The sequence below is a fragment of the Phyllobates terribilis genome, unplaced genomic scaffold, assembly GCF_046119375.1.
Source record: "Phyllobates terribilis strain yellow unplaced genomic scaffold, ASM4611937v1 Scaffold_520__1_contigs__length_1232081, whole genome shotgun sequence".
In the NCBI taxonomy this organism is placed as follows: domain Eukaryota; kingdom Metazoa; phylum Chordata; class Amphibia; order Anura; family Dendrobatidae; genus Phyllobates; species Phyllobates terribilis.
The window spans coordinates 1169591-1182937 of record NW_027363280.1 but is presented as its reverse complement, the minus strand read 5'-3'; the positions used below and the strand labels follow the sequence as shown (position 1 = coordinate 1182937).

Here is a 13347-nt window from a genome sequence, read left to right as displayed (position 1 = left end):
TTGGAGGACCATATTCTCTCTCTGCTGAGAAAATCTGCTATTCTGTTTTTGGATCCCTGAGATGGACCGCTGACACTGAAAGAACATTTTTCTCTGCCCACCGGAAGATGTGTTCCGCTAATAACAACTTTCCTTTTGGGCCTCCCTGCCGGCTTAGGAAGGAGACGGTATACTGTTGCCTGAGAAGATCTTTATGTGACATCCCTTAACCAAATCCTGGCATTGCTGGATTGTTTCCCAGACTGCATGTAACTCTCTGAAATTGGATGATCTTCTTTGCACCACGGGAGACCATGTGCCCTGAAGATAACGGCCCTCTACATCAGCGCCCCAGCCCTTCTGAATGGCATCTGTAGTGATCCGATTGGAGGGTAAAAGGATCCAATCTACGCCCTTTTTTAGGTTCGACAGGGATGTCCACCAAGAAAGGGAAGATCTTAGTTCTGCCGACAGTCTCATCCCTTTGTCCAGGCCAGACGTCGACAGGATTGCCTTTTGCAAGGGCCTTGAGAGAGCCTGGGCCCATCTTACACTTGGGATACAGGACGTCATTAGCAGGGCCGGCTCCAGGTTTTTCTGGGCCCCGGGCGAAAGAGTCTCAGTGGGCCCCACATACCACGATTCATGATGCACAGATAACGCAGAGAAATATAGGTATAGTACAATGCAAAGATTTCACTTCTTACATTACATGACCGATATCTATTGTAAATTCCACAATAGCTCAGAAACCAGCAAATCGCTCCACACAGTATACTGGCCCCCATAAAATGCTTCATACAGAATACTGGCCCCCATATAACACTCCATACGGAATACTGGCCCCCATATAACGCTACATACAGAATACTGGCCCCCATATAACGCTCCATACAGAATACTGGCCCCCATAAAATGCTCTGTACAGGATACTGGCCCCCAAATAATGCCCTGTACAGGATACTGGTCCCCTTATAACGCTCCATACAGGATACTGGCCCCCATATAATGCTCCATGCAGGCTGTTCCCCCCACATAATGCCCTATGCAGACTGTTCCCCCCTTATAATGCCCCATGCAGGATGTCACCTCCCCATATTATGCCCTATGCAGGATGTCACCCCCCATATAATGCCCCATGCAGGATGTCACTCCCCCCATATAGTGCTCCATGCAGGATGTCACTTCTCCCCCCATATAATGCCCTATGCAGGATGTCCCTCCCCCCATATAATTCCCCATGCAGGATGTCTCTCCCCCCCCATATAATGCCCCATGCAGGATGTCACTCCCCCCCATATAATGCCCCATGCAGGATATCACTTCCCCCCCCCATATAATGCTCTATGCAGGATGTCCCTTTCCCCCCATATAATGGCCCATGCAGGATATCACTTGTCCCCCCCATATAATGCCCCATGCAGGATGTCACTCCCCCCATATAATGCCCCATATGCAGGATGTCACTTCCCCCCCATATAGTGCCCCATGCAGGATGTCACCCCCCATATTATGCCCCATGCAGGATATCACCTGCCCCCCATATAATGCCCCATGCAGGATGTCTCTTCCCCCCATATAATGCCCCATGCAGGATGTCACTCCCCCCCATATAATGCCCCATGCAGGATATCACTTCTCCCTCCCATATAATGCCCTATGCAGGATGTCCCTTTCCCCCCATATAATGCCCCAGGCAGGATGTCACTCCCCCCCATATAATGCCCCATGCAGGATGTCACTTCCCCCCCTATAGTGCCCCATGCAGGATGTCACCCCCCATATTATGCCCCATGCAGGATATCACCTCCCCCCTCATATAATGCCCCATGCAGGATGTCTCTTCCCCCCCATATAATGCCCCATGCAGGATGTCACTCCCCCCCATATAATGCCCCATGCAGGATATCACTTCTCCCTCCCATATAATGCCCTATGCAGGATGTCCCTTTCCCCCCATATAATGGCCCATGCAGGATATCACTTGTCCCCACCATATAATGCCCCATGCAGGATGTCACTGCCCCCCATATAATGCCCCATGCAGGATGTCACACCCCATATAATGCCCCATGCAGGATATCACCTCCCCCTGCCATATAATGCCCCATGTAGGATGTCCCTTTACCCCACCATATAATGCCCCATGCAGGATGTCCCTTTCCCCCACCATATAATGCCCCATGCAGGATGTCACCCCCCCCTCTTTATAATGCTCCATGCAGGTTATCACCCCCCTCTCTTTAAAAGCCCCATGCAGGATGTCACCCCCCTCTTTATAATGCCCCATGCAAGATGTCACCCCCCATATAATGCCCCATGCAGGATGTCACCCCCCAATATAATGCCCCATGCCTCCATACATTAAAAAAAAAAATCAAATACTCACCTCACTCCTCCTCACCTGCTGCCGCTGCTCAGGTCTGGACTCCATCGTCGCCGGCGTCATCCTGCTCTATGCTGCCTGTGACGGCTCAGGGGAGGGCATGGTGGAAAGACGTCACCGCACCCTCTGACCCGAGACGTCACAAGGAGCGCACAGCAGGAAGACAGTGGACCTGCGGAAGCACGGGGAGAGGTAAGCATCCGGCTGCCGGGGCCCTGAGCAAGCAGGGGAGAATGGCGGGCGCTGGCACCGCTCTCCTCCGACCATAGCCCGGCTGGGTGCCCGACCACGAGTGGGCCCCCTCCGCCTGCTCAGGGCCCCGACACGCCAGGTGCTGACGCCGGCTCTAGTCATTAGGCCTAGGATTCTCATGGAATACCTGACTGAGGTGGAATTCCTTTCCTGGAAATTCCGTATTTTTAGACTGATCTCCTCCTCTTTTGTTAGAGGCAGGGAGGAATTTTGAAGATGAGAATTTAAGAGCAATACTAGGAACACTTTTTGGTGTATGGCTGGAGGTCCAATTTTTCCCAAATGATGCACCACTCTAGGGATTTTAAGGTCTCGATCACCTGTTTTGGCTGTTGGACTAGAAGAGACCTTGATTCGGCCACTAGAAGCTGATCATCCGGGTAAGGAATTATGATCGTACCTTGTTTCCTTAGAAAGGCTGCTACCTCTGTCATTACTTTTGTAAAAATTGGAGGAGCGGATGATAGGCAAATGGTAGAGAGGTGAACTGGAAATGGTACACTGTTTTCCTGTTAGAGAGTGAACTTTAGAAATTGTTGATGATTTGGATGGACAGGAACATGGTAATATGCATCTTTTAGGTCCAGGGGGCACATTACAGAGTTCTTCTCTATTAATGGGATGCTGGATCCTATTGTCTCCATTTTGAATCTCATGTATTCCACCCATTGATTTAGGGGTTTGAGGTTTATGACTGTACGGCGTTTGCCTGAGGGCTTTATTACCGAAAAGAGGGAAGAATAGTGTCCCAGGCCTAGTTCTGAGGGATGCACTGGTTTGACTGCACCTAGTGTCTCCAGGTTTATTATGTCTTGCCAGAGGCTTTCTGAGGCCGGAACGGAATATTGTCGGGTAAGCTGAAAATGGTGCGGGGGAGGATGGGAAAAGTCTATTTTGTTCCCTTCCTTTATTGTCCATAAAATCCATTGGTTGTTGTGAAGACCCGGGGTCTTCCATGGGCGTAACGCTACTCAGACAACACAGGGTGAGAGTAAAACAGCGTGGCAATACTTTATTGAACCACAAAGCAGACAATAAACACACAGAAGAGTCGAAGCAAACACCCAAGATGGTACAACATTACACAGTCTCACCCTTCCTTCTCCTACCGCCTGGGATAGAACTGCTGCGACTTTGGAGACTTCCAGGGCCGACTAACTCAACCAGTTGCCTAGACGATTTTTGAACAATGGTTAGAGGCTCCTGAGATACTAATGAGATTAGTGGAATGCTGGACACTTTATAAGATAAATTAGTGTACATAAACTGACGAGCAAGCAGAACATTAATAAAACACAGCCAGCAATCTCTAATCAAACACAATAAGGTATTTCTCTTGGATTAACAAATCGAATCATCTGGCTAATTAAGATTTTAAGTTGTATTGTCACAGTTGTCCGTTATGGACTGCCAACTTTCTAGAAAAAAAACGGAGCAGCACCCCAATCTTTATGGCAGCAGGGTCTGCCTGATGGACCAGACGAAAATTGGGCTGCTCTACCCTTTCCCCCCTTTTGGTAAGACCATCTAACCAACTTACCCTTACCCGTATACTCTCGCCTAGGGGAACGATGGGATTTACAAAAGATTGTGCATGCGTTTTTCCTGCAGAATACATACGGATTCACATGCGTTTCCGCATGCAGATTGACAAGCGCTTTCCAGGCGATTAGCATCACTTGGAAAGTGCTTGACAACTAGGTCACACTATATAAATCCAGCATGGATTTATATAGTGTGACCGTAAAACAATGCTTAAAATAAAGCTATGCTCACCCCCGATTCCCCGGCGTGTGCTGCAGCGCTCGTTACTGTCTGGTTCCCGGCTGCCGGCATATCGCGAGACACAGAGGTGAAGGGCCTGCGGTCACATGACTGTGACGTCACCGAAGGTCCTTCAGCGCTGCTGGCATGCCGAGAGAAGCCGTTGGACAGGTGAATATAAACTTTATTTTTTATTTTATTCATTTTTTCACAGGTACAATGGTACCCAGGTCTGGATGAGAGTCTTCTCTCCTCCAGAACTGGGTACCATAGAGATGCATAGAATCCGCTTGTACAAATGTACAGACGCGCATTCTATGCGTCTCAATGCAAGTCAATGGCGGCGCTTCCGCAAAATTAATGAACATGCTGCGGATTTATGAGCCCTGCAGAAACGCTGCGGAAGAATCCGCAGCATGTGCATTGACATTGCGGAATGCCATTGGGGACCATGGGGTGCGGATTACCATGCGTTTTTGATGCGTTTCCGCTGCGGAAATTCCGCAGCATAAACGCATGAAAAACGCATCGTGTGCACGCAGCCTTAGTTTTTTTTTAAATGGTTGCTGTGGAGGATTCCCAGCACCTTTTTAGCAGACTCTTGGCTTTCCTGTTCATTGCATCTTTAATGCAGGAGTCTTCAAAGGGAATGGACGTTTACTTTGCAACCTTTGCAATGGGAATGTCTACTTTGGGAATTTCCTCCCATAATTTAATTTCCTCCGGATCGAATGGAAGGCGGGCTTTAAAATCTCTCGGAATAATCAGCCTTTTTTCTGTGTCTGCCCAATTTTCCAAAATGGCCCTGATGTACTCATTAACAGGAAACACCCTATTTCTCCATGTCCTCAAACATTTCATCCTGTATGGAATGGGTTATATGAGCGTCCTCTAATTTCATAGTATGCCTCACTGATTTAAGCAAATCATCAGTATGCTCAGCCGGGAACAGATACATTTTATCATTTCTTCTGATGGTAAAAAGGTTCCTCCGCCCCCCTCTCTAGATCCTGGTCTGAGACCGAATCTGGATATTCTTCTTCCCCAGATGACTCCTCCGTCTCCCACCTAGGTCTCTTGTGGCGGGAGAGGGGCTGCACTGCCTGGGGCAATTGAGGCGTCTGGGGCTGGAGACTGTATTCTGGACCTCCTCTCTAATTATAGGACGCATGTCAGTTAGGAACGTTTGCTTTCTCTTCCTTGAGAATCTTGGCAATGCATTCTTTACACAGCTGATTTTTGTAGCAATCTTGGCGCTTAGAGCCACATAAGCATTTTCGGGGTTTCTTCCGTGAGGAAGATCCGGACCTCTGGGTTCCTCTATCTTGTTTTTTTTAGAAGGAGACACGGGAACTTTATTTAAAATTTGTTCTGTGTGTTTCAGTAGATTGAGGCACAATAAACAGGGCCTATACTCACACTACCCGGGGACTCTGCTGGTTTCTGAACGTGCAGGATTGGAATCCATCGTATCAGAATGTGCACACTTGTAAGAATACCCTTTTATAGAGTATTACCTGGTCAAGGTGGTTGTGGCACATTCCAACTCGTTATCCCCCACAATACCTTGCAGGGATGTATGCCCTGCTGTCCAGAATCAAGCGACATTTGTGTAAATCCAGAGTGCGTTCCAGTCTGGAACCCACGACTCATGAAAGTGCGTCCCGGAAGCGCGTTACGCCCCCGGAGCGCATGCCGGAATCGAGAAGTTCGTCTGGTGGATATCGCATGACCTCCTTACCGGAACGCACGCGCAGGCCGGAAGACTGCCGGCAGGCATGGCATGCGCTCCACCCCTGGAATACAATCAGGCAAGACCTAGAAGTCTGCTGGCGTACAGCCGAGAGCCCTCTATGAGAGGGAAAGGCGCAGTTGGGAGCCCCCCTGCTTCCACTAACTTGGCTGAGAGACCCCCGCCCAGTGGGGTATCAGCATGGAGCATCTTGACAGGGGGAAGGGGAGAAATGGATCCCCCCCAAACTCCCTAGCTCACAGGTACCCTTTTCAATGGTCTTCTACCGTCCTGTCCTGCTAGGGACTGGAAAAACACTGAGGGTGAGGTGAAGGGGGGCTTTTAACCTCTCATGTGTTTCCTGTCCCTAGAGGACCTGGTAAAATTATATTCTCGGGCTTTGGGGCAGCCTTTGGGGAGGGGCTTTATCTGGTGCTCTGCTTATGTATTCCACTGTATGCCTTCTGACAGGTCATTATGCCCTCAGTAACCTGCCTCCTATTTTTAATACTGCATGTGTAATTCTGTGGTTGAAATGTATAAATTGACATGAAGCAAGATGGCCCTGCTGCCCGCGCATGTGCAGTAGCATATCTCGCTTGCCGATAGATGCTACTGCGCAAGTGCAGCACCATAATGCTGCAACTTTTTTTTCCTCCAACAAAATGGCGCCGGCAAGCGATAGATGCTACTGCACACACATGGGAGCCATTTTGCTGGAGGAAATTTTTTTTTGCTTGTATCAATATGGCTCCGCCGGCCGCGCTTGCGCAGTAGCATCTATCGGCAAACAAGAAATGCTACTGCGTATACAGCGGGGCCATTTTGCTGCATGTAAATTTCTATATTTCAACCACAGCATTACACACAGGACTTAAAAACTGACTTACTAAATCCTTTTAAGCAACGATGAGCGCCACTGAGCGTTACTCGAGTTTGCCTAGGGTGCTCGGGTATGCACAGAGTATCGCGGGTGCTCGAGTTACATGTTTGAGTCCTCGCAGCTGCATGTTTCGCGGCTGTTGGACAATCACCAAACATGCGGCCGTGGGGACACAAACGTGTCAATCGAGCACCCACGATACTCGGAGCATACCCGAGCACCCTGGCCAAACTTGATTAATGAGCTCTTGTGCTCATCACTACTTTGAACGATTCACTAAGTCAGTTTTTAATCACGTGATGTCGAAGAACTAATGGAAAAGAGAATAATTAGCTGGGTAAAATGAGCAATTGTAAGTACACAGTGCTATACAATATGATTCCAATATATTAAGAGGATAAAAGTTGATGGGAGCACTTCTTCAAAGGGGTTATCCGCTACTAGGACAACCCCTTCTTAAACTAAATGTATGGCCCAGATAAACAAACAAACCTCGCGGTCCCAGGGCTATGATGCGGTGTAATGACACGTGACGCCCAATCAGCGCTGGTATCTCTGTCACCGCCTTCGTACAAACTGAACATGAAGCGGAAGTCCGGCTGCAGCTGATCCTGGACTTCCTCTTCATGTTCATTTCGACAGGAGGTGGGGACAGTGACACCAGGCATCACGTGTCATTCCACCACATCACAGCACTGGGACACAGTACAGATACCACTGGAACAGAGCCAGCATGGGAGGCGAGTAAAGGTTTATTTTATCGGGGCTGAACATTAAGAAGGGGTTGTCCTAGTAGTGGACAACCCCATTAAGCTGAACTTGCGGCGGCGATCGTGCAGGCATAGCTCAAGTCAAGAACCCCTTCCAGACCATGACGTAAACTTACAGCCATTATATAGTACGTAGCAGCATTTGATGTGTCTGACCAAGTAGGAAGATGGTCAGCACATATTACAATTCCTGGCCAAGGAAGGAAGAATAAGCGATTATACAGATGACATAACTATGGTTTGCAGCTGCTGCTTTCTGCGAGGTAAAACATTGCCCCTATGTTTTATCATAGAAGTGAGTGTTTTTGCCCAAATCACTAGTCTCCAGAGTTATTTATTATTATAGCGCCATTTATTCCATGGCGCTTTACATGTGAAAAAGCAGTATAATACAAGAACAATTACAATAAACTTGAACACAATGTGACAGCGACTGGTACAGGAGAAGCGAGGACCCTGCCCGCAAGGGCTCACAATCTACAAGGGATGGGTGAGTATACAGTAGGTGAGGGTAGAGCTGGTCGTGCAGTGGTATGGTGGAGCGAGGACCCTGCCCACGAGGGCTCACAATCTACAAGGGATGGGTGAGGATACAGTAGGTGAGGGTAGAGCTGGTCGTGCAGCGGTATGGTGGAGCGAGGACCCTGCCCGCAAGGGCTCACAATCTACAAGGGATGGGCGAGTATACAGTAGGTGACGGTAGAGCTGGTCGTGCAGCGGTGGTTACTGCAGGTTGTAGGCTTGTCGGAAGAGGTGGGTCTTCAGGTTCCTTTTGAAGGTTTCCACGGTAGGCGAGAGTCTGATACGTTGGGGTAGAGAGTTCCAGAGTAGGGGGGGATGCACAGGAGAAATCTTGTATACGGTTGTGGGAGGAGGAGATCAGAGGGGAGTAGAGAAGGACATCTTGTGAGGATCGGAGGTTGCGTGCGGGTATGTATCGGGAGACTAGGTCAGAGATATATGGAGGAGACAGGTTGTGAATGGCTTTGTATGTCATGGTTATGGTTTTGAACTGGAGTCTCTGAGCAATGGGGAGCCAGTGGAGAGATTGACAGAGAGGAAAGGCCGGGGAATAGCGCGGTGGGGGGGGAGACGACAGGTGGATTAGTCGGGCAGCAGAGCTTAGGATAGATTGGAGGGGTGCGAGAGTGTTAGAGGGGAGGTCACAGAGTAAGAGGTTGCAGTAGTCAAGGCGGGAGATGAGGAGGGCGTGCACTAGTTTTTTTGCAGATGCATGGTTTATCAATGTGCGGATCCGGGAGATATTTTGGAGTTGGAATCGGCAGGAAGTGGAAAGGGCTTGGATATGTGGTTTGAAGGAGAGTTGAGTCCAGGGTTACCCCAAGGCAGTGAGCTTGAGGGACTGGGGAGAGTGGGCAGCCATAGACGTTGATAGATAGGTCAGTTGGGGGGGTTGAATGAGATGGCGGAAAGATGATGAATTCCATTTTGTCCATGTTAAGTTTTAGAAATCTGGCAGAGAAGAAGGATGAGATAGCAGACAGACATTGTGGGATTTTGGTTAGTAAGGAGGTGATATCGGGTCCAGAGAGGTAGATCTGTGTGTCATCAGCATAGAGGTGATAATGAAAGCCATGAGATTCTATGAGCTGTCCCAGGCCTAAGGTGTAGATGGAGAAGAGCAGCGGTCCTAGAACTGAACCTTGGGGGACACCGACAGATAGGGGGCGAGATAAGGAGGTGGTGTGTGAGTGGGAGACACTGAATGTCCTGTCTGTTAGGTATGAGGAGATCCAGGATAGGGCCAAGTCTGTGATGCCGAGAGATGAGAGAGTGTAGTAATATGGAATGGTCCACTGTGTCAAAGGCAGATGACAGGTCTAGGAGGAGGAGGACAGAGTAGTGTCGCTTAGCTTTGGCGGTTAGTAGGTCATTGGTGACTTTAGTCAGTGCAGTTTCAGTAGAATGGTGCGGTCGGAAACCAGATTGTAGGCGGTCGAACAGGGAGCAGGAGGAGAGGTGGGAGGACAGCTCAGAGTGGACATGTTGTTCCAGTAGTTTTGAGGCATAGGGGAGAAGTGATATGGGGCGATAGCTAGACACAGAGGATGGGTCAAGGGAGGGTTTTTTGAGGATGGGTGAGATTGAGGCATGTTTGAAGCATGAGGGGAAGACACCAGTTGTTAGTGACAGGTTGAAGAGGTGGGCTAGGGTTGGGATGAAGATAGTGGTAAGGTTTGGGATGAGGTGGGATGGGATTGGGTCAAGTTCACAGGTGGTGAGGTGTGATTTGGAGAGTAAAGAGGAAAGTTTATCTTCAGAAATGGTGGAGAAGGTGGTTTTGGAGGAAGAGGGTTGAGTAGGTGTGGGGAGGGGCTGTCTGGGCTTTAGGCAAGAGCTTTGTCTGATGGTGTCAATCTTCTACTTAAAGAATGAGGCAAAGTCTTTGGCTGAAATAAGAGGAGAGGGAGGAGGCACTGGGGGAGGAGAGAGTTGAAGGTGTTGAATAGTTGTTTAGGGTTGTGAGACAGGGAAGATATGAGAAGTATGTTTGTTTTGCTGCAGTGAATGTGGACTTGAAGGTAGTGAGGGACTGTTTGAATGCGATGAAGTGCTCATTGGACTGGGACCTTTTCCATCTACGTTCAGCAACCCTGGAGGCCCGTCGCAGTTCTTCAGTTAGGCTGGTGTGCCACGGTTGTCTGTTGATTGTGCGAGCCTTGGTATGTGTGAGGGGGGGCGACCGAATCGAGAGCTGCAGCGGTTGTGGTGTTGTATAAAGTGGCAGCAACATCTGCATCATGTAAGGAACTAATGTCTGTAAGAGGGAGGAGGGATTCAGAGAGAGAGTGTAGGTCAAGGTGTTTGAGATGTCTGCGAGGGTATGCAACTTTGTGGAGTGGGGATTGTTGCCCTGGAGAGGAGAGAGAAGAGAATGTGAGTAGGTTGTGGTCAGAAAGAGGGAGAGGTGAGCTAGAGAGGTTAGATAGGGGACAGAGGCGGGTGAAGATGAGGTCCAGTGTGTGGCCGTCTTTGTGCGTGGGTGTGGAGTTCATCATAAATCAAGTAAGCTGACATTAGGTGTCACTGACTTGATTTCCAATATGAGCAGAGTGCTAGAGACGCAGCAAAAGAACTGATTCCTGTAATAAAACAGGTAAGGAAATGTTTTGCCTCACAAAAAGAATCCGCTGCAATCCCATGCTGTCCTGTCCGTATACTTTTTTGTATCCTTCCCTAGCAAGGTGCTGTGGTATGATCAGACACAGCCATTTAATAGTATGTAGCAGGTGCACATTTATAAGATTATCTCAGCACAGGAACATTTTAACAAATCAAATTGTGGAACTTATTATTATACCAATAGACATTGATTAAAATACACTTTGTTTATGGGACAATCTTGTAAGTATTTTTGAAGAGTTATTGAAGTGTTTTGAAAACTTTTTCTTTGTTGCAGCTATTTGATTTCACAGTGTCCAGTAGTTTGGATCGGATGTCATCAGAAGCCACTTCAAAAGTAGTGTCATGCACTTTTATTCCACCAAACATTTTTTAAAACCTGAAGCGGGAAAAAACTGCATATAGAAACAGTAAACAGGTTCTACAATAGAAATGAATAGGAAGAGTCTCAAGCATTTAAGTGATATTGCAGGTTTTTTTTAATGGACCAACTTTCAAAAACCGTGTGAATGTTCCTTTAAAATGTAGCAGACTTTCTGTGCACAAAATAACACATCAGAAAAAATGCAACATTTACATTAAGTGGATTTATGGCCTTTGCCTTAAAAAGGTCAAGGATGCAGTAAATTTCAGAGAGTCATTATGGAAAACAATGATTAAGTTAAGAAAATGAAACTGAGTTTTATAATAAAAGTAAAATATTGTTAATTCTCTCATTTATTTAACATATTAAGAAGCTATAGATACATTTTTTACAAAACGATACAAAATAGAAAAAATGTCTGGGAAGAAAATTCTAATGAAATATTAAACTTCAAGCTTTTAAGACCATTTACAATAATTTATATAAATTATTCTTCCCAGTGAGCCGATTTTAATATTTTACACAGTTTATTTTATTTTACACAGCACATTAAAATCAACAACGTTCATCAATCATCTGATGTTCCTGCGATTGACTGGTTTTGATATAATTTTCCTTCTCCTGGTTTTCCTGGACTGCTTTCGATCAGAAGCTTTAGATTTTAAAGATGAAGGCTTTGTACTTTCTGAATCACCAGTTGCCTTTTCTGGGGGTGACAGCAGCTGAATCTTTATAGGAGGGTGATCTTCTGCCCTATAATATTCCAGAAGTAACAAGTTGAAGTGCACAGGAGTAGTAAGTACATTACATGCCTATAGTGAACAACGATGTGTTAACATTTTCTATGTATACAGGTATGGCTCTGCATCACGGATTGCCATAGCAGACACATAGTAGACGCAGGACGAATAACTCTGCATGCAGCACTATCAAAAGTGAGGAACACCACAACAGTGCCCATTAGAAATCAACAAGGCCAGTGGGGGGTGCTATTGAGGTCAAATAAATAATCTGACACTGGGTAGTGGTTGCAGTTACTTATGGAAACTGCACCACAGATGTGAAAAAAGTCACATCTGAATATCCTTTACTGTGCCCCTTCTAAAACTTATTAGCCAAAACTTACTATGTTCAATGTGTCTAAAATGCAAATATATACAGAATCATATCAAACGAGCCCTTTGACGTTTCTGGTAAAGACAGCAGAGTAGGTCCATATAGCTCATACATTTGGAGAAAGTAGTGTGGAGGACAGAGAGCAAACCATTTCATTAAGTTCATTAAAGGGGATATCTGGGACATTAAAAATAGGAATGAAGTTGCTGAATCAGGCTACTACCTGCCTGTTGTACCCGGCGCCGGTCATTGACCGCTCCTGCTGGAGAGTCTGCTTCCCCCTGTCAGCAGAGCAGCAGTTTCTCCTCCTGTTGACAGGACGGGACCACTGGTGTCATGCTGATTGACGGCCGGCTTCCCCCAAATAGGCAGCAGAGCGCCAGCTGTCAATCAGCATGACACCAGTGGTCCCGTCCTGTCAACAGGAGGAGAAACTGCTGCTCTGCTGCGGTGACCTCAGTAGAAGCCTGTGACTGCTTTGGGCACAACAGAAAGGTACATCGCAACTACCTGCCTGTCCGTGGTTAGGCACTTTTTTTTTTTCGAATCCCGTATCCCCTTTGTCATATTGGTGAGCACCATCTCTCAATACTGCGTCAAACTACCAAATTTACATCCAGATGTTAGTTCACTTAGTACATAAGTGTTCCCAAAACTGTAAAATGTTAGTGTATGCATACCGTGAGAGTCTCAGAGCAGAAATCCCACCTTTGTTATTAAACTATTCACATTAGCATATACCACTTAGAATAAATATAGAATAAATGAGAAAAAAAGGGGGAGAAAAGGGTCTGGTAGTAAAGAAAGTGAATAAAATGAAAGTTATTTTGTTAATTAAATAAAATATTAAAATACGGTATTTTTCGGACTATAAGGGTATGTGCCCATGATGCAGACTTTAAGCAGAAATTTCCTGAGCGTTTTTTCCTCTCCCTGGCAGAAAAAGGCATACAGATT

General features: G+C 47.0%; 1 protein-coding gene across 1 annotated transcript in view; it reads right to left on the bottom strand.

Moving 5' to 3' along the window:
* Positions 1-11609: 11609 nt before the first annotated feature.
* LOC141231541 (protein ELYS-like) overlaps positions 11610-13347 on the bottom strand; it is a 114367-nt gene continuing 112629 nt past the window's right edge. Inside the window, exon 34 of the mRNA XM_073667725.1 lies at positions 11610-12027. Within this exon, the coding sequence (XP_073523826.1) occupies positions 11847-12027 (181 nt within the window). The 3' untranslated portion in view covers positions 11610-11846. The remainder of the gene's footprint in view (positions 12028-13347) is intronic.